Genomic DNA, 21482 nt, shown 5'->3' with positions numbered 1-21482 from the left:
TGATGTGCTGGTCTCCCCTATCATTGAGAATGGGGATTTTTGTGGAGCCTCCTCCTCTAGTGAATTGTTTAATTGTCTACCACCAGTTATGACTGGATGTGGCAGGACTGCAGAGCTTAGACAGAGCTAAGCAATCCCACAGCCAACGAAGCAAATCTATCATTTGCTGCTTATGCTGTTTGGCACACAAATAGTCCTGTGTTATAGCTTCACCAGGTTGACACCTCATTTTTAGGTAAGCCTGGGGCTGCTCCTGGCATGCCCTCCTACACCCTTCATTGAACCAGGGTTGATCCCCCAAATTGATGGTAATTGTAGAGTGGGGGATATGCTGGGCCATGAGGTTACAGATTGTGTTTGAGTATAATTCTGCTGCTGCTGATGGCCCACAGCGCCTCATGGGTGCCTAGATTTGAGTTGCCAGATCTGTTTGAAATATATCCCATTTAGCACGGTGGTAATGCCACACAACACGATGGAGGGTATCCTCAATGTGAAGGCGGGACTTCATCTCCACAACGACTGTGTGGGAAGGGAATTCGATGGGGCACAGAATATGTGTATATGTGTAAGGGTAATGAGTTTGATAGGGCACCATATGTGTTTGTGTGTCTTTGTGTGTGTAAGTATGGGGAATTTGTCGGGGCTTGGGTATGTGTGTTAAAAGGGTGGGGAGTTGGGAGTTTGATAGGGTACATTGTGTGTGAATGGGTGGGAAGTTGGATGGGGTACAGTGTATGTGTGTAAGTGTGGGGAGTTGGATGGGGTATAGTGTATGTGTGTAAGTGTGGGGAGTTGGATGGGGTACAGTGTGTGTTAAAAGGGTGGGGAGTTGGATGGGGTACAGTTTGTGTTGAAAGGATGGGGAGTTGGATGAGATACAGTGTGTGTTGAAAGGATGGGAGTTGGATGAGATACAGTGTGTGTTGAAAGGATGGGGAGTTGGATGGGATGAAATTTGTGTTAGGGATGGGGAGTTGCTGTTCAGGAACTTTTTATTGTGAAGCTGGTTTAGTTTTTTTTCTAGGAGCCTTTGTAAACTTTTACTCCTTTCTAATGAGTACTGAAGTCTCACAGCACATATATCAGAAATTTGCAGACTGCAGTTAAATATAGCAATAACAGTGAAGTTCATACCAGGTAATACTGACAATACTGTGCCACACCATAAACCAAGCAAATGGTTTGGTTCAACATCCTGTACCAAATGTCTAATTTCTGTGTATTGCTGGTAGCGCTCTCTCTTCTGAGTCAAAAACTTGTGGCTTCCAGCACTTGGGATGGGATTTTTTGGTCTCTCCTATGATGGGACCGGAAGTTCCTGCCCAAAGTCAATGGTCCACTTGATGCTCCATCAAATTTACTGTCCCGCCTGCGACAATTCCCATTGGATCAGAAAACTTAGGCTTTGAACACAATAATGTTAGCTGACACTCCAGTGCAGTACTGACTGCGTGCTGTAGTGTAGAGGTGACATCTTTAAGGTGTTAAACCTAGGTTCTGATCCGTGCATCTATTTGAAGGAAGAAAAACTTTCATGTCCTGAGGATATCCGAAAGCTTTTACAGCTAATGAATTACTTTTGAAATGTAGTCACTATTGTAATGTAGGAAACATGGCAGCCATTTTTTGCGTAGCTAGCTCCCACAAACAGCAATGGGGCAATTACCAAATAATCTGTTTTAGTGATGTCAGCTGAGGGATAGATATTGACCAGGACACTGAGGAGATCTCTGTTGCTCTTTGAAACAGTGCTATGGATTCTTCCATGTCCATCTGAGAGGTCAGATAGGGTCTGGGTTTAATGTTTCATTCGAAATTAGGCATTTTCACCAGTGCAGCAGTCACTCAGTACTGAAGCAGAGAGAATTATCCAGGGCAACATCACCCACAACAGTTTAACTGGTCCCTTGAGTATAGACAATTAAGGGGTGATCTATTTAAGGTGTTTCCCACGATTAAAGGATTTGATGAAGTAGATAGAGAAATACTATTTCCTCTGGTGAGGGATTCCAGGACAAAAGGAGTTAAAATTAGAGCTAGGCAGTTCAGGGGTCATGTCAGGAAATACTACTTCACACAAAAGATAGTAGAAATCAGAACTCTCTTCCTCCAAAATACTGTTGAAGACACGGGGGGAGGGGAGGCAGTGGTCAATTGAAAATTTCAAAACTAAAGTTGATAGACTTTTGCTAAGTGAGGGTATTTTGTTTCATAGACCAAGGTGGGTGGTTAGAGTTAATATACAGATCAGCCATGATCTGATTGAATGGCAGAATTGGCTCGAGGGGCTGAATGGCCTCCTCCAGTTCCTATGTTGCTATGGACACTCATACTTTTGCTTCTGCAAATGTGCTGTGAGCCTTTTCCTTCACTCCACGCAAATTCAGAGTATGTGGAACACTTAGACATGTTGCGGGACTGCATAAATGAGCAAATTATTATCCAAGTGCAGCAGGTTTGCATTGACAACGCTAGAGAGCCTCAGGCATAACTACACACTCACCCCAACCATAACGAATCTGAGCTAGCACACAGGATTAGGGTAAAGACCCCTGTTTGAGCCACCATTCATCTGTTTTCCTCTCCTTGTTTTCCATGATATTCAGTACCTGCAGGACGCCCAGAGTGAGTATGAGGCAAAAATGAGCGACGTGCCACAAGTGGTGGCGGAGCTGAGCAAGTCAATCATCGCCACCAGGTTCACGCTGGAGCTGCAGAGACTGCAGGATCAAGGGAAAGATGTGGTAGAATCAAAGGCAAATGAATTGCCACCCACTAATGAGATGACGGAGAGCCCTCCATGCAGTGCAACTAACGAGGCTAAGGACAACCTGGAGGATCTTATCGCTGAGCTATAACTTAGTTATAAGCTGCCAATCACACCAGTAAACCCTGCACCAGAGATGGCTCATCCTGTGTGCAGAACTGACACTGGGTCATGGGCAGCAGAGAAATGGGCTCAGCAGTTTCACTCAGTACTTTCCACTGGTGCAAGGCAGCACATGCTCAGTTCCTGATTTGGTATTGTACTTTGCATAGTCTCACTTGTTAGCATGCACACATCCAGTCAGGGATTGGCATCATTTAAGGATGGGTTGTCAGAAAATTGCTTCATATTCCTGTCTATCTGTGGTTTGCATGACATTCCTTCTTCCATAGTTGGAAGTCTCTCTTGTAAAGCTTTGCATTCAATCAGCAGCTCCTTGTGTGTCAGGAAATTTTGTTCTCCTTTTACCTTAACACTAACCCAATGACATTGGACATGTTACAGTAACACCACACATCTTGGTAATGTTAGAGATCATAAAATTATTAATGTAGAAAGTTATAAGACAGTTAAGTCTGTTATCTCTTTCCTTTGACTCATTTCCTCTGCCTTTTTATAACAGTAGCAGGGGAATGGAATTAAGGAGAGAGCTCTTTTGGAGAGTAGGCACAGTGTGATGAGCCAAATGTCTGTTTCTGTGATCTAAAATTCGGCAGTTCGATGACATTTTAATGTGTTAGTAACAGGCTGTCCTTTTTAGGTTCGCGATTCAGTCAATTTCATTTGAATCCTATCCATAAAGCAAAACTATTTCCACCTATTCTTGGAACATTCACTTGGAGGGGTTTTCTGCTTTGCATATCTGGATCGCATGGTAATTTTTCAGACATTAGAGGTAAAAGTTAAGGTGCAGCAGCTTGATGACTGACCTCGTGGACCTTTCCACAGGCAGTGTCTCTGGGGTGCAAATGTGTATCATTGAGGATTCATTATGATAGGAATTGTGTGTTCGCTGTAGCAGCAATGATCTATCTCTATGAAACCAGCCTGTTGTACTAGAAACACTGGACCATATGTAGAAATTGGGTTAGGGATACGTCCTTTGTGGCACCACTGGTTATAAATAATCTTGAGTAGGTACTTTTCTCTGAATCAGTTTGCCATGGTTCTCTGGAAATTATTAGTTGCGAGTTGTGTAGAAAATGATTACAGTACATTTAAAATGACTTAGACTACAGCCTGAGTGAATAACACCTGCAGATGCTTTTGACAATAAAAATGTGAGCATTCTCTACTTCAGATGTGTGTTTTTTTGATATGAGACACTACTGATTTATTAGATTACTCAATACAGTCTTGAATGGGTCTGCTGGGAGGCATACACCCCGGGCACAGTCCATTGTCTCTTGAGATGGACGGATGTCTACTACTTGGGGCAGCGCAATCTCACAGCCAATGCCAGCAGATTGAATGGTCTGAAACTTGGGATTCAACATTAACTAGCACCATCTGACCGACTTGGTTCTGGGTTACTAATGTTAATAGTGTAGTTGATGGGCAGGAGGTTGGGTCAAATTACAAACATGAATCAAAGATGTCAGTGACACCAGCAAGCAACGATCAATGGGCATGGAGAGGAGATATTCCTAGTTGCTAATCTGACATCTTCTGGGGATGCTCTGCTCTGACCATCATTGAACAGGTGCAAGCAGAGACGGTGGGAGTGAAATACGTCTTTGCCAGTACAGTGAATCGGCAACTCATCTCACATTGCAGATCACTTCCTTTTCCATTGAAGACATTGAATCAGGTTGCCCATTCACCATCAGCCCATATCACACAACTCACACTTTCACCCCCAGTGTTACTCTGAGGCTCAGGGACACTATACTTCTTCCCCCAGAGGAACTTTTGTTATGTTCTCTCAGTCTATGGCCATCGCTGCCAAGACCCATTTATTGCACATCTCCAGAAACTGAACTGGACAAGCCATGTAAATACTGTGGCTACAAAGGCAGGTCAGAGGATAGGAATCCTGCAGCAAATAACTCACCTTCTGACTCCCCAAAGCCTGTCCATCATCTACAAGGCACAAGTCAGGAGTGTGATGGACTGCTCCCTGCTTGCCTGGGTGAGTGCAGCTCCCACAACACTCAAGAAGCTTGACACCATCCAGGACAAAGTAGCCCGCTTGATTGGCATCCCATTCACAAACATTCACTCCCTCTCCACCACCGACAAGCAGGTGGCAGCAGTGTGTACCATCTACAAGATGCACTGCAGGAACTTACCAATGTTCCTTCCAAACCCATGAACACTACCATCTAGAAGGACACCACTATCTGCAAGTTTCCCTTTCATCCTGACTTGGAAAAATATCACCGTTCCTTCATTGTCACTTGGTCAAAGTCCTGGAACTCGCTCCCTAACAGCACTGCCAATGTACATATACCACATGGTTCAAGAAGGCAGCTCACCACCGCCTTCTCAAGGGCAATCAGGGATGGGCAATAAATGCTGGCCTAGCCAGTGACACCCACATCCCATGAATGAATAAAAGAGAAGTTACCACTGAGATGGTTATGGTGCATCTTTTCCTTGACCCACTGCATTCCGTGTTATGAAAGTGCTCCAACATTGCTGTTAGGTAGAGTTTTGCAGGAAATTGGCCCAGCGACGATGAAGGAACAGTGATGTATTTCCAAGTCAGGATGGTATATGACTTCGAATAGGAGTTTCAATTGACGGTGCTGCCAAATATTGCTACCTTTATGGTTATGGGCCCAGGAGGTGCTGTGAAGGAAAACTTGGTGAGTTGCTGCAATGCAATCGGATTGCATTAAATCAAATGTACAGCAACCACAAAAGTGGTGGAGGAGACAGATAATGAGTTCAGTGCTTCAATCAAGTTAATTACTCTGTCGTAGATGGTACTGAGGTTCTTAGGTACTGTAGTCACACACATCAGAGAGACCGGTGAGTATTCCACCAAAGACTTGAACCCTACAGATGGTGAAGCTTTGAGGGGTCAGGAGGTGAGCCACTCATCATATCAGTTACAGCTTGTGCCCTCCTTTCGTAGGCATGGTGTTAATATGGACAATCCAGTTCAGTTTCTGGTCAACGGCAACCCTCAAGATGTTGATGGTGAAGGGCTTACTGATGGGTTGTGGGAGATGGTTGGACTTTGTGTAGATTGGATTGTCATTACTTCGCACTTATATGACACAAATGTACTTGCTGTGTGTCAGCTCAAGCCTGGATGTTATCTGGGTTCTGCTGTAGTTTGGTATAGGCTGCTTCATTATCAGAGGACTGGTAAAAGGCGCTGAACACTGAAGAGTTGTTTACTCTTGTGAGGAAGAGATGAATATATGCTTCCTTTCGAGCTGCTGCAGTGATATCCTGGGTCTGTAATGATTAGCCTCCAAAAACAATCTACATCCTTCTTTATATCAGGTATGGGTCAACCGCTGGAGGATTTTCTACTGGAAAATGATCATTCTAACCCCCAAATGAAGGTCAATGCAAGATGCTAGTGGTCAGTGTCAAGGATCTCAATGACCAAAAGGATCCACCAGCTTTATAAACTTTTAGAAATTACCGGTTAGTCCTCAGCTAAAATCATAGAATGATACACAACAGAATGAGACCATTCAGTCAATTATGTTGGTTTTGGCTCTTTGGGAGAGCTCTGCAATTAATCCCATTCCATGGAACTTTCCCCATAACCATGGGCAGAATTTTCAGGTCGGAGTGCGGGGGCAGGCCCGTCACGCCGATGCATCAAATGACGTGTGATGGCGTTGGGCTTGCGTCCCGACATCTCCGTGCGCCAGTGCAACATTTCAGAAGGTGGGCACGCTCTGAGTTCCGAGGAGCGCCCACCATTAATTAATGGGCCAATTAAACCACTTGAGGCAGCAATTGACAACGATTTTTCGCAGCCCGTGCGATTTTCAGTGCATTGCACGTGCGCAACGGGCAGGTGGGTAGGCCACATTTTTAAAAGCTTGATCCACGGACAGGATAAGAGGGGTGAGTGGGCTTGTTAATGCGAGTTGTTAGTAATTAAGTTTTTAAACTTACTGCTACTTGCTTGTGTGAGCCGGGCAACTTCAATTCTCTTCAGAGCTGCATTGACAGAAAGAACAGTTGAGGACTCTGGAGGAATCATAACACTTGGAGCCTTGCAGGCATCAGACAGCCTTCCCTTACCCTGGGAATGGGGATTGTGCTCTCCACTGGAGGCACTTCCTCTGAGGAGGAAGAGAGGGCCAGAAGGGGGAGGGGGCCAGGGGTCCATATTCAGCCTCCAGGGGAGCCGCCTTTGGGAAGAGAGGCGCAGGCACAAGGGATGCAGGGCCAACAGGAAGTGCAAGGTGGAAGGGGCCACAGAAGACACCACTATCCTGCTGCCAGGGTTTATAGGCGGCGATGCAGCTACCTCAATATGAGGTGCAGTGCCGAAGGAGGCACAGTCTCTCAAGGGAGACAGTGACCTCCATTTGTCAGATGAGATCAGCTCCGATTGCATGGGTGGACACCCCAAGCCAGTGGCGCTGAAGGTCATGGTTGCTCTCAACTTCTATGCCTCTGGCGCTTTCCAGGGGTCAGTGGGGGATCTTTGTGGAGTCTCCCAATCCACAGTTGTGTCAAGCTGGTGGCAGACGCTCTATTCAGCCGTGCACTGACTTTCATTCACTACCACTTGGACGAGGCTAGCCAGGCAGAGCCAGCCAGAGACTTTGCAGCGATTACTGGGTTCCCCCGTGTCCAGGGTGCAATCAGTTGCACACATGGCTATCAAGGCGCCAGCAGGTGAGCCGGGAGCCTTCATCAACAGGAAGGGATTCCACTCCATGAATGTGCAGATAATGTGTGACCATAGGATGCAGATTCTGCAAGTCTGTGCAAGGTACCTAAGCAGCTCCCATGACGCCTACATCCTGAGGCACTCCCAGGTGCCGAGGCTCTTCAGTGCTTCTGCCCAGCTATATGGACGACTGCTGGGTGACAAGGGCTATCTCCTTAAAAGGTGGCTCATGTTGCCTCTCTGCCATCCAAGAACAGGGGCCGAGCAGCAGTACAACAGGAGCCACATCTCCACAAAGGCTGTGGTAGAGAGAACCATTGGTCTTCTCAAGATGCGCTTCCAATGCCTGGACTATTTGGGAGCACACTCCAATACCCCCCAGATCGTGTGTCACTGATAGTGGTTGCACGCTGTGCTCCCCGCAATCTGGCGCTGGAAAGGGGGGATGCAGTGGAGGAAGAAGATGTAGACACAGATGCTCTGGCTGCAGATGATGAGTCCAGTGGTAGTCTGAGGATGAGCATGCACAGGAGAACACTGAAGGGATAGACCCTAACCCGGGCAACCTCTAGGGAGGCAGGGACGCCCGGGAGGCTTTGATCCAACGCTCCTTCAGCTAGCGTACCAAAGATGAACCATCAACACATGCCAGGGCTGCAGGCTCCATACTCAACACCTGAGAGCAACATTTGTCTGATCAGCAATATTATGTGCCTTGTCAATAAAGCTCAATGACAAACAAGTCACATAACATCATAACTTCACCTGCAGAACTAACGAAGCACCCAGAGCCTTGTTGAGAACCAAAACATTTAATGATTGCTAACTTGCATACAGAAATCAAAGTGTATTAAAAGGTGTTGAACAACACACCTACTTAAAAACAACTGAAACGGGGGGCAAAAGAAAACCACCAGTGATAAACCCTTGGTGTGCCTAAGGTGATTTACGTTTACGTTTGTGGGTGCTGTGTCTAGATGCTCCCCCCTCGCTAGCACCAGCATTGGAGACAGCCTGCTCACTCTGCTGTCCTGTTGGCCTTGATGATTTTGGCGGGTGTCTTCTGGCCCGTGAAGCCTGTGCAGGCCCCAACTGGGAGGGAGCGTCCAATGGCTGGCTGGTATCTCCCCAGTCGCCGCAGCCTCATCAGATGCCATGGCACTGGCAGAGGGGCGGAGGAGCTACAGCTGTCAACTGGAGCGCCCTGATAGGAGCCCGCTGAGACGCTAACGTGAGATCGCTTTGGATCTCCCTGCTCACCATTGATGGACGGGGACCTAGCTGGGATACTGGGTGCCCAATCCATCTTCCACGCTGACACTGACACTGACCAGCTGAGGTCAATGCCGATGTGAGGGCTTGCAGGTCCGAGCGCATTTCCAGGAAGCCCGATCTTATCTCCCAGTGGCACCCTAACCTCATCGCAGTCGGTTGACCTGGGTGCATGGTGCCTCTCCATGAGAGTCACCACTCTCTCTATGGAGGATGCAGTGTGCTCGGTCATGAGGGTCATTGCATTACTCATGCTCCACATGGACTCCTCCATCACGGAGACCATGGCACGCATTCCCTCATGTATCTCCGCCAGATACTCTCGCACACCCTGCTGGACTTCCAGCATCTGCTGCCTCAGGGATGACTCCAGAGGCACATCATCAGCTACTGACTGAGCATGTTCCTGGTCCCCAGCATTCCTCTGAGTGCTGGCGTCCTGGGCACTCTCTGCCTCCACCTGCACCTCAAGCAAGTGTGAAGTGCCCTCACCGCTGTGCACTGAGAGACTAGCCAACGATCTAATCCCCACCGAGGTGCTGGCACCTGCGCTGGTGCCTGCCTGGCTGAGAGGGTGTGACGCTGGTGTATTTATATCTTCTGGGCCCTCAAGGGTCAGCGGCGGTCCCTCTGCCTCCTGAGTCCAGGTGTGCTCCGGTGAGGCTGAAAGGAAGAACAGGGACATTTGATTAGTAGCAGTCATTACATTGTTAATGTGCTTGCCTGGCACTTAGATCAGGATGCGCTCCTCCTTCCATTATCAATGGGCATCCCATGTTGGATGCTGAAATCAATATACAGTCAACAGTGGAATGTTTGCACTGACAGACATTGTAACCTCAGTACACGGCACTCTTATCTCTCAGTGGCACCCCAACCTCACCGCGGCTGGTAGACCTGGGCACATGGCGCCTCTCCAGCTCGAGTGTCTCCTGCTCGTATCTGGTGATGGTGAGAAGGTGGGGCTGCCCTCCGCCAGCCCACAGCCGCTTGGCATTATTGTGGGCTGTCTTCTCCTGAAAGGAGAGAGGAACATTGATTAGTTCACCCAGTACCTGCATTGCCATTGCAGCATTGCCAACCCCACCTGAGTGAAATATTGCAAGGCTCATCCGATTCATGTCCCTGGAGCCGGCATACACTCACCCCAAGCAGCCAGGTCTGACCTCCCTTGCCCAGATGCTACCTCACATTTGCCACTCACACTCTAAGACCTTCCAAACCCACAAGCACTACCACCTAGAAGGACAAGGGCAGCAGATAGATAGATACACCGCCACTCGAAGTTCCCCTCTAAGTCACTCAGCGTCTTGACTTTGAAATGTTTTGGGGCTCCAGCACTGTCACAAGGTCAAAATCCTGGAGCTTTCCCCGAAACACTACTATGAGTGTTCCCGCACCATATGCAGCAGATGCAGAAGGCAGCTCAGCACCACCCTCTCAGGGGCAGCTAAGAACGGCAATAAATGCTGGTCCACCCAGCAAAGACAACATCTCATGAACGAATGAATGCAGAAACAAAATTCTGAGTTGGTGGGGGGGGGGCCAACCTAACCACTGTGATAAGTGACCTATGCCAACACGGTACTCACCCTTCCCGATCGCAAGAGGTCATTAAACCACTTATGGTACTGTGCCCAGGTGCGTCTCACCACATCGTGGGAGCTGACCCTTTCTGCCACCTCCTCCCAGGCACATTTTGTTATGCAGGGGGGCCTTCTCCTCCCGTCCCTTGGCACAAGGATCTCACGGCATGCTGCCACCTCCTTAAGGAGGGCAGTGAGGCACTCATCCGAAAACCTCAGGGCCGCCTGCCCCGCTGACCTGCCCTCCCGCCTGGCCTAGTCTCCGAGAACGCTATCCAACATCCTCCTGTCCGACATCAGTGGCAGCCTTTGGAAGGCTCTCTGCACCGTTATTGAATAGGCTGCCGGGTCACCATTGAACCCGGCGGTCATTAGCCTCCTGCCGCTGCCTGTCCCTCCCGCTGATCTCGGGAGCTGTGATTCACACTGGGCGGGCCTTAATTGCCCCGCCCGTGTAAAATGGTGGGGTGGAGCTGATTGCGGGCGGTGATAGGCTCCGCGCCCACTCCCGCCCAACATAAGTAAAATCCTGGCAATGTATTTTTTTTTCTCTTCAAGTGTCCATCCAATTCTCTTTTGAAAGTTACTATTGAAACATCTTCCACTGCTCTTTTTGGCAGTGCATCCCAGATCAGAATGACTCATTCAGGAAAAAAAAATGTTTCTTCATGTCACTCCTGATCCTTTTATCAATCACCTTAAATCTTTGTCCTCTGTTTACCAATCATTCTGCCTGGAAAGAGTCTCCTTACTTACTCTATCAAGCCAGCTCATGATTTTGAACAGCACTATCAAATCTCCCCTTTAAGCTCTCTCCGCATTATTGAAGTCTCTTATCCCTGGTACCATTCTAGTGAATCTTCTTTGCATCCTCTCCAAAGACTTGCTCAAGTGTGGTGCCCAGAACTGAACACAGCTGAGGGCTAACCAGTGTTTTATAAAGGTTTAGCCTAACTTCCTTGCTTTTGAATTGTATTAATAGTGCCAAGGATCATATATGCTTTTTTAAACAGACTTCTCAACTTTTCCTGCCAGCTTCAAAGTTTTGTGTACATATTTGTACATATTAAAAAGTACCTGGATGAGCACTTGGCACGTCATAACATTCAAGGCTATGGGCCAAGTGCTGGTAAATGGGATTAGGTAGGTAGGTCAGGTGTATCTCACGTGTCAGTGCAGACTCGATGGGCCGAAGGGCCTCTTCTGCACTGTCTGATTCTGCGATTTGTGTGCTGGTCCTACAATCCCTTTAAGATGGTACTATTTGTTTTATATTGCCGCTCCTCATTCTTCCTACTAAAATGTATAATTTCACACTTCTCAGCATTAAATTTCATCTGCCATGTGTCAGCCCAGTTCACCTACCTGTCTAAGCTGTGCTGTTACTAGTTCCTTCTTTCAGAACAAACCATGCTGCAAGGTGTCCTGGAGACATCCAAGATCAGGGTATTGGCACCAGCTGGACCTGATCATCACCAGATGTGACTCTCAGAACAGCAATTGCAACATATGCTGCTATCACTGCGCTGACTGTGATACTCCCTGGTGTGCATCAGGTTTACGATGCATCCATGAGGCTTTTTCACTCCAAGTCGAAATGCCATCCTGGTAGCAATGTCAGCCATACTGCCTACCCAAATAAAAACCAACAGCTCCTCTATTTGATTGAACAGGCGCTCTCCAGCATTCTCAAACAGAGTGCAGAAACAAAATGGAACATACTTCCAGACACCATCTAAAATACTGGACTCTCAACATATGGGAAGCAAGAATGGAAAAATGCTGACTGGTCCAAGGCTAAGATTGCTGAGATGAAACCTGTTACTGAAGCAAAGCGACCCTCACTAATTACAAATGAGATCTGAGCAGGAAGACTCTGAATGCACTAAAGGGTGCACAAAGTAAAGTCCAACAGACTGCTAGGTGCTGCACATATGATTACTGGTTACAACTTTGCCAGAATATCCAGATGTGCTTCAACACAGGGAATGCTAGGGGCGTTTATGAGGAGATCAAAAGGGCAACTAGTCCATCAGCAAAGAAAGTGGCTCTATTGAAAATAAAGGCAGGGAAGTCATCAGCAACTGCTATAAACAATTGGAGAAATGGGTGGAACACTACCTTGAGTTGTAGCCTAGGTAGAACAGTCACCAAGGAAGCTCTAGACACACCAGAAAGCCTGCCTATCATGGCAGAGCTGAGTATCAAACCCACAGTGAAGGAGCTTAGCAAAGCTGTTGACTTAATTGCCATGGGTAAAGCTCAAGGTGCTGATGTTATGTCACCTGAACTCATCAAGCATGGGAAACCAGCACTCCTGCAGCAGCTGTCTCTGTCTCTGCTAGAGGGAAGGAGCAGTGCCCCAGGATATGTGTGATGCAAAGATTGTGGCCCTATACAAGAACAAGGGCCACTGCAGCGATTGCAAAATATATCGCAGCATCTCCCTGCTGAACATTGTGGGAAAACTATTTGCTTGTGTTGCCCTTGTTAGACTACTGATCCTGGCTGAATGCATCGACCCTGAATCCCAGTGTGGTTTCAGGACTGGAAGATCTACAAATGACATGGGGCAGAATTGTCACAGATTTGCACTAAGTGCGGTAGTGGGCGGGTAAAATGATGTTTTTCCCGCTGGCCGCAATGACGGGTTTTCATGTCGTATCATCCCGAAACCGTCACATTATTTATGCATTCCCAGGAAACACGCTTCATCACGCTGGGCGCCTTATTTAAAGCCCAGCCATGCGCACCATCAGCCCATGACTGCTGCAGGGAAGATGTCCACGGATGTTCACGAAAGACAAGACTGCAGCCCCCAGGTTTAGCGACGTGTCACTGGAACGCCTTTTGGATGCCGTTGAGGCACACCGGGATGTCCTGTACCCCTGCTCTGGCCGCAGGATGGGCAACGGCGTCACCAACCAGGCTTGGGAGGAGGTGGCAGTGGTGGTCAGTGCCAATCCCCTTCAAAAGAGGACAGCCACCCAGTACCACAAGAGGATGAATGATCTCCTCCGTTCTGCCAGGGTAAGTCACTCTTCTTATCGCTCTCAACTCTCACACTTATGAACCCACATACACCTACAGGGATGTCACTCACTGCCAGTTAAAGGGACAGCACCATTCACCCTCTCACACTCACCGTCATTGTCCTCATCCCGTCCATGGGACCACTCAAAACTCAAAACCCACACATGCCAGGCATACTTATCATCTGGCCTGGCAGGCACCCTGCTTACACTTTCTTCATCTCTATTCATGTAGGACAAGCTGGCACACAAGAGGGAGAGGTCACAGATTGGTGGAGGAATGCCTGAAATCAAGGTCCTCATGGACTTTGAAAACAGAGCCATCCAGCTAGTCGGCGAGGATCTGGACCAGTCCTGTGCTGACAGTGAGGTCAGTGGTGCTCTACCAAGTGAGGGTCCAGCAGTGCAACATCGATCAGACAACCATGCTATGAGTGATGTGTCCTGTTTCACAGGCCACTGCCATGCATTAATTATCTCCCATTGCTTCCACAGGCACATCTGAGAAACAGCCGATGGAGTCCATGATCCAGGGCCTCCAATCAAGCGCCGAAGAAACCTCTGAAGAGGAATCTGGAGGCACCTTCCCTGAAGTCCTGTCACAGCGCTCACCCATACCTTCCACCAGTGCAGGGACACACACCTCGGCTGGACCTAGCTTTAGAGTAGCCCCAGGATCACAATCTGGTGAGCACATTGCACTGTCTGATCCACAGCAGGAAGCAGCAGGGATGTCCTAGGTGTCTGGCATTTGGCAGACTGCTGGGGCCAGAAATTTGCTGAGTCCAAGTCAGTTGACAAGCCTCTGGACTTGGTCATGTCCCAGTTGCTGCAGCTGCAAATGCAAGCTCGGAAGGGATGTTTGCTGCACTCCTCATATTGCAAGACAGGTTGGAAGAATCCATCCGCCTTCATTCTGAGGTGATAGGGCAGGCATACCAAAGCACAAAGGTCAACATTGGCAGGATGGCGGCCACCATGGAAACCTTGGTCCAGGACATTGCTCCTGCACTGCTGCATGGGCTCAACTCCATCGCTGATGCCATAGTTGGCCTCCAACAGTGTGTACAGAGCTTGATCTCACCCCAGCTACCCCTTCTCCTCAAGGAGTCAGCTTGGGGCCATCGGGCACCCATTAGGGAGAAGGATCAGCAGGTGCACACCCTGGGGCCATCCATCCAGCTGACTCCGGGAGTGTCTGGCTCATCCAAATCCCCTATTCCTGTGACCTCAGCAGCCCCAGTTCCACAGACCATGGAGGGTGCCACTCCCACACAGCAAGACCTTGAAAGTGGGCCGGGGCCCTCCAGAGGATGCCCTCCAAGGTCATCACAGACAGGGCATGGCAGTCAGCAGGCTGCCTCCACCTCCACTGTGGATGTCTGGGGAGCACCAAGATGTAGTGGCAGGTTTAGGAAAGTTAAGAAGAATTAGTTGCACAGCCTGGGCACGGGTGTTAATCACTTGTACAGACTGTTCACTATTGTCAATAAACTCTCAAAAATATCTCCCTGCCAAGGTTCCTTGTTCTGATGAGCAGTGTTTGTGTCATTCAGATATGAAACCTTTCTGCACAAGTTAAAGGCAGGTGTCTCAGTCCAGGGCTTCTTCCCTGTGCTTTGTGCAGCCTTCAGACCAAAGTGTTGGTCTGGCTTCACAGTCCCCTGGACACATTACTGATGCCTGCACCTCGACAGTGCTGGTCATTGCTGCCAGAATGTAGTGGGCAGGCATCACAGAGTTCTGTCATTCCTTCTGTGTACTCTCAACGCCTTTAATATGGGGCTGGCCCCCATCTCTTCAGCCTCTGTGATCAGTGACACTGTGCTCCTGGAGGACTCAGGTGCTGAAGGTGGACAAAGGATCAGATGCTTCTAAAGTTTCATGGCTGCATCTCTATGATATGACCCTGATCACAGCAAGCTACCCTCGGCCAGACAGGAGTCAGGCATTCTCAGAGGCTATGTGAAGATCTATGGAGTGTCCTCACTGCATGTCATCATCATCCTCCTGAAAACGAGTGACTATTAGGGCCTCCACTGCATCTCCATGACAGGACCATTATCACAGAGGGTATGCGCGCTGCCATAAGCCAGACTGGAGTCAAACATTCACTGGTGCAATGTGAGGATTCATGAGGTCTCCTCACTGCATGTCATCATCCTCCATAATCTAGCAGCTAGCAGGGCATCCCAAGCGTGCCTCATCTCCATCATTGTTGCCTTCAAGGACCTCCTTACCCTCATCCCCTACGGTGTCCTCCTCATCGGAGGAGACCCCCGATTCCTCCATCTCCTTCTCAGCCAGTTCTTCTCCCTTTTGCAGCGCCAGGTTGGAAAGGGCGCAGCAGCCGACGACGATGCATGACACCCTCTGTGGACTGTATTGCAGGGCCCTAACAGACTGGTCCAGGCCCCGGAACCTCATTTTCAGCATCCCGATGGTCTGCTGTACCAAGCTGCGAGCTGCAGCATGAGCCTCATTATACCGCCGCTCTGCTGTGGTCTGAGGCCGCTGCACGAGTGTCATCAGCCACATCCTCTGCGGGAAGCCCTTGTCCTCGAGGAGTCATCCCTGAAGCTTCTGTAAGCCCTGGAAGACTTCAGGGATCTGTGAATGACTGAGAACGTAGGGTTCGTGCACAATCCTTGGGAACTGTGCGCAAACCTGCATGATGCATTTCTGGTGATCGCACACCAGCTGCACATTCAGCAAATGGAATCCCTTGCGGTTGATGTAGTTGACCACATGTTTCGATGGAGACCTGAGCACCACGTGAGTGCTGTCGATCGCACTCTGTACCTGTGGAAACCCAAGATCTGGGCGAATCCTATCGCTCTCGCATCCTGGCTGACCTGGTCCTGGGAGAAAAGCATAAAGTTATATGCCCTCGCAAAGCTGGCATCCATGACCTCGTGGATGCACTTGTGGGTGGAGGCTTGTGAGATCCCACAGAGGTCACCTGTCGAGCCCTGAAAGGAGCCACTGGCGTAGAAATTGAGTGCCACTGTCACTTTCGTGGCCACTGGCGATGGATGGCCTCCAAGTCTCCATGGCGCCAAATTCTGCTGCAGGTGGCAGATGTGACTGACCAGTTCCTTAGTCTTCAGTGACACTGGTTCTTGGTCATCTGCAGGGATGAAAGGTGGTGTCTACAGACCCTGGGTGTCGCTAGGCGCTGACCAACGATGGCTCGCTGTGGCTCTTCGGCAGCGTGTGCAGGAGCCCCAGCTATCCCATCTTCCAAGAGGGTGCTGCTTCTCCCTCTTCATAGCCAGGAGCATCAGTCACCGTCTCCTCCATCATCTTCATTCTGTAGGCCGTCAGGCAAACAGCTAATTCACCAGGCTCCATGCTCCTGATGTACTCCTCCTGCAGGATGAAAGACAGAGACACATGGGTTAGCATGGGTGTAAGACCATAAGACCATGTACTAAGAACCTCTCCTGGTTAAGTCTGAAGGCTCTTAACACTTTCCAGAGAGTGCTGACCATCACTTGGATGGCTAGAGATTAGTGCTCTGCATGGTTACCCGAGACCACACCCACCTCCGCCCCACTCCACCTGATCAATTGGTTGCAGCTTTTCCCATTGGACTGCATGCTGTGCTCTCAGCTCAGGTGCAGGCATTCTCCTAACTTGTGCTGCAAGACAGCACTGTTAGCTTGAACCATCAGGGAGACTGGTCCAAGATGGGATGCTGACATTGCAAAGGACTGTGAGCGCCTCCACCAGCGATTGCTCCATGGCCAGTCTTCGCAAGGAGATTATACAATGTGTGCAGCTGTACAATTGTTCTGCAGTCCACTAAAACGCTCATGACATTGGAGTCTGTGCCGGGGGCAGGGGAGTAGAAAGCTCTGGAGCACTTGGTGGTACTTTGATGACTCTGCGTTGATTGAGCAGGCAGATAAGCTAGAAGCCCGACTCCAATCATATTAATGGCTGTGCTTGAACTGTCTCAAGTTCAGAGGAATGGTCACTTTATATAAGGTGTTCCTAATGTGTGGCTGCTTCTCTCACCCACCCTACACCCCCACCCTGAATGCTTGTGCACTATATTCAACCGCAAGGCAGCCCTTGCCCCCGCCGCGAAGCTGCCTCAATGGCAGGGCTGCCCTAGCCCTGTCTGCAAGTCACCTCAACCGCAATGTAGCCCTTGCCTCCCCCTCAAATCGCCTCAACAGCAGTGTTGCCCTTGTCCCCACCCCAACACACCTCAAGCTTGAAGTCCAACAACTCTGGCAAGAGCTGCACATGATTGCTGTGTCCTTGCCTCAGAGTTCCCTTCATAGTGCAGGCCACCAAGTGCACGCATTTTATATGCTGTTGTGAAACACATCAGCATGCTTTCCTGCATCTTCCTCTGCAGCAAAGAATACAGAGACTGTCATACCAGACTGGGGTTCCTGGGCCACACCAGGTGATGCTTAACACAGAGTTGACCACCAATGCGCAAACCATCATCTCACAAGGTGGAAGGCTGCCAATGGATGTGAAGAAGAAAAGGGGGCTGCAATAGGGTAGGGCAGGTTGAATGACAGTTCTGTCGAAGGGTCATGAGGACTCGAAACGTCAACCCTTTTCTTCTCCGCCGATGCTGCCAGACCTGCTGAGTTTTTCCAGGTAATTTTGTTTTTGTTTTGGATTTCCAGCATCCGCAGTTTTTTTGCTTTTATCTGAATGACAAAAGAGTTCAGCGACGCCAAAGGGATGGTAATGGATCAAGTAAAGAAATAAAAAGTTGTGTCCAGAGGAGGAGGGGTAAATGCAGAATCAGGATCAGCTGCTGCCAGAAAGTCAAGAAATACAAGTTAAAAGTCCTTTGGAGAATGGTCTTTGTATGGGCTGTCACAGCTACGATGGACGAGCGGCCCCTCCCCCCAACACGCCCCCTCCCTCTCTCTCCCTCCCTCTTTCTCCCTCCCTCTAGCCTACACGCCGCTCCCCTCCCTGGTCCCCCTTCCCCATTTAGTCCCTCCTCTCTCCCTCCCGCGCTGGGCGGTCTGAGTCTGCGCATTGACCACAGACGAAGAGGAACTACAACCTCCAGCAGGCAGCGCGGCAGCTTCCGGTGCGGAGGGGGCGGGGCTGGGGCTGGGGCTGGGCGTTTTTTTTTGACAGCGAGAGGAGTGCGCTGAGTTGGTCAGAGGGAGAGTGAGTTGGGTGTTAGGCATTATGTTCAGCTGGCTGGCCGGGCCTCAGGCCCGTGGGAAGGACTCGGTGGTGTTTAACACGGTGTCCGAGGGTTTGCGCTCCCTCTACAACAAGAGGCTGCAGCCGCTGGAGGATTACTATCAGTTCCATCACTTCCATTCGCCCGCCCTGGAGCAGGCCGACTTCGAGAACAAGCCCATGGTGCTGCTCATCGGGCAGTACTCCACCGGCAAGACCACTTTCATCAGGTAAATCCAAACAGGAGATGCTGGAGCTACTCAGCAGGTCTGGCAGCATCTTTGGCGAGAAAAAGAGTTCGTGTTTAAGGACGGTGACCATCAATCAGGATTGGAAAAAGTTAGAAATGTAATATTTTTGAACAAGGGGAAGGGTGGCAAAAGAACAAAAAGGATAAGTCTGTGATCAGGTGGAGGACAGGAGCGATTAAATGACAGGGTTTCACGATGCAAAACCAAAGGGCGTGGAAATGGGACAGTGATAAGAAAACTAAAGGTTTGTCTGGAGGATGTATGACTGGTAGACTAGTTAACTGTCGTCCAAAAGTAAAATCAATGAGAGAAACGAGAGTAAAAAGCAAACCTGCAAAGAAAAATGAAACCGGATGGGGGCAGAGGTTACAATCTAAAATTGTAGAACTCAAATATTAAATCTGAAAAGCTGTAAAATACCATATTGAAAGATGAAACGTTGTTGAGTTTTACGGGGATAGTGAAGACAGGTCTATGTGGGAGCAAGGCGGAGAATTAAAATGACTGACGATCAGAAGCTTGCGGAAATTTGCAGTTTGATTATCTGACTGTAGAAGAGAACACATCCTGAGCAGCAAATGTTGTAACAGGAAAATATCTGAGTAGATTCCTGAAGAGGAGGAGGACATTCAATACCTTAAACCTGTTTTGCCATTCACTTGAGATCATGGTGGCTCTGCATCCTAACTCCATATGGGACATATCTCTTGGTGAACAAAATCTATCAATCTCAGCTTAAAATTTACAATCTTGAATTGATTTAATTTCAACTTCCATTTGCGAAGAGTGGCCTAAACCTCTACCACTCTTCGTGTGAAGAAGTGTTTTCTAATTTCACTCCTGAAAGGTTTGGCTCTAATGTTTAGACTCCTAGCCTCTGCAACAAGGTTTCTCTCCATCTACCCTATTTTTTGCCTGTAATATCTTAAAAACTTTGGAAGGTTAAGGGATGATTTGTTCAATTTCCAGGGAATTTAACCCTAGTGTGTGTAATCTTTCCTTGTAATTTAACCTTTGCAGTCTAGCATCATTCTGGTAAATCTACACTGCACTCCAAGACTGATTTTTCTTCCTAAGGTGTGTGATGTCCAAAACTGCTCACAGTACTCCAGGTGTGGGCTAACTGGGACTTTGTTTAGCTGCCCCCTTATATGCTAGCCCTTTGGATATAAAAGACAACATTCCATTAGACTTTTTGGTTATTTTCTGTACCTGATCATGACTTTTTTAATGACCGTGTACCTGGGCCCCCAAAGCTCTTTGGACCTCCACTGTTTCTAGCTTTTCATCGTTTAGAAAGTACCCTGTTCTATCTTTTTTAGGTCCAAAGTGGATGACCTCACATTTGCCTACATTGAAAACCATTTGCCTCAGTTTAGCCTGTTCATTTGATCAATCAATATTTCTTTGTAATTTTATGCTACCATCTGCACTGCTAACGTTGCTGCATATCATTGTGTCATCAGCTAATGTGACTTTCTATTCCATCATAAGTATGATGAATCGTTGAGGCTCCAACATAGGCCCTTGTAGGGCAGCACTACAGTGAGGGGTAGTATTGTAAATACTTAGGTTTGCAGTCAGGCAGATACTGAGTAAATAGTCCTGCAGTTGGGAGTTATCATGTTGTAACAAAAAAGTAACAAGATCCATGAAAGCTGCTGGTTTATTTTAAAAATCAAACTTTCCTTAAATGTTCTTCAGGCATCTCTCCTTATTCTACATATGATTCCATTCCATATAATGTTTTAAACTCTTAATTCCTGCTGTTTTGCTGGTGCACTCTATAGGCCCAATAACAAATGGTGTGGTGGGATGGGCTTTAAACATAACTGATATATAACATCTAACCGAAATAAGTGCTTTCTTTGTTTTCATTTGAGCTGGAAAATTATGGTACTTGGGGAGCAAATGTTGATCATACAAATAGTACCATGTTTTACTGATTTCTAATTGCTTGTATTACATAGCAATTCTTGTGTCTGGGATAAACAGCATATAATTAACTGGGACCTAGCTTGATTTCAGGTAAAATAAGTGTAAGGTGCCTTTGTTTTTAAAGCTGCCTGAATTTATACAGGTAATGAAGAACCACATAACCATGTGCAGAAATGGCACACACATTAGATGTGTTAGATAGATGTACTGTGTATAAGATGAGGATCAGCACAATAGAATTCATTTGACCCTGTTCACATGTGGTTGGTGTCAGCTTTGCCTCTGTGGTGGTATTCATGCCTGAGTCAGAAGGCCATACATTCAAACCTCCACCGCCTCGCCGCCACACCCCCCCCCCACCACCACCACCACCACCACCAGCCCCGCCACCCCCCAACCCTAGAATCTTGAGCATCAGACCTAGACTAACATTTCAGTTGAATACTGAGGGAGTGCCTGCACTGTCACATGTGTTGCCTTTCAGATGGCATGTTAAACTGAACTCCCCTCAGACCTCTTTGGTAACTGCAATGCCTAATTATAAATCAGGCAGGGCCTGACTCACATTCGCTGATGATTGTACAATGTTCAGCACCATTTGCGGTGACTCAGATATTGAAGCAGTCCATACCCAAATGCAGC

The 21482-nt window shown here is 48.3% G+C and overlaps 2 protein-coding genes across 2 annotated transcripts in view; both read left to right on the top strand.

Moving 5' to 3' along the window:
• Nucleotides 1–2861, top strand: part of LOC121292315 (1-phosphatidylinositol 4,5-bisphosphate phosphodiesterase beta-2-like) — a 138949-nt gene extending 136088 nt beyond the window's left edge. The window contains 1 exon segment of the mRNA XM_041214167.1: nt 2610–2861. Coding sequence (XP_041070101.1) covers nt 2610–2861 — 252 coding nt within the window.
• A 15744-nt stretch (nt 2862–18605) lies between these two features.
• The window catches only part of LOC121292252 (EH domain-containing protein 3-like), a 65336-nt gene continuing 62459 nt past the window's right edge, over nt 18606–21482 (top strand). The window contains exon 1 of the mRNA XM_041214022.1: nt 18606–18881. Within this exon, the coding sequence (XP_041069956.1) occupies nt 18655–18881 (227 nt within the window). The 5' untranslated portion in view covers nt 18606–18654. The remainder of the gene's footprint in view (nt 18882–21482) is intronic.

This window comes from Carcharodon carcharias, chromosome 20 (genome assembly GCF_017639515.1).
Source record: "Carcharodon carcharias isolate sCarCar2 chromosome 20, sCarCar2.pri, whole genome shotgun sequence".
In the NCBI taxonomy this organism is placed as follows: domain Eukaryota; kingdom Metazoa; phylum Chordata; class Chondrichthyes; order Lamniformes; family Lamnidae; genus Carcharodon; species Carcharodon carcharias.
This window is presented reverse-complemented; position numbering and strand designations above follow the sequence as displayed.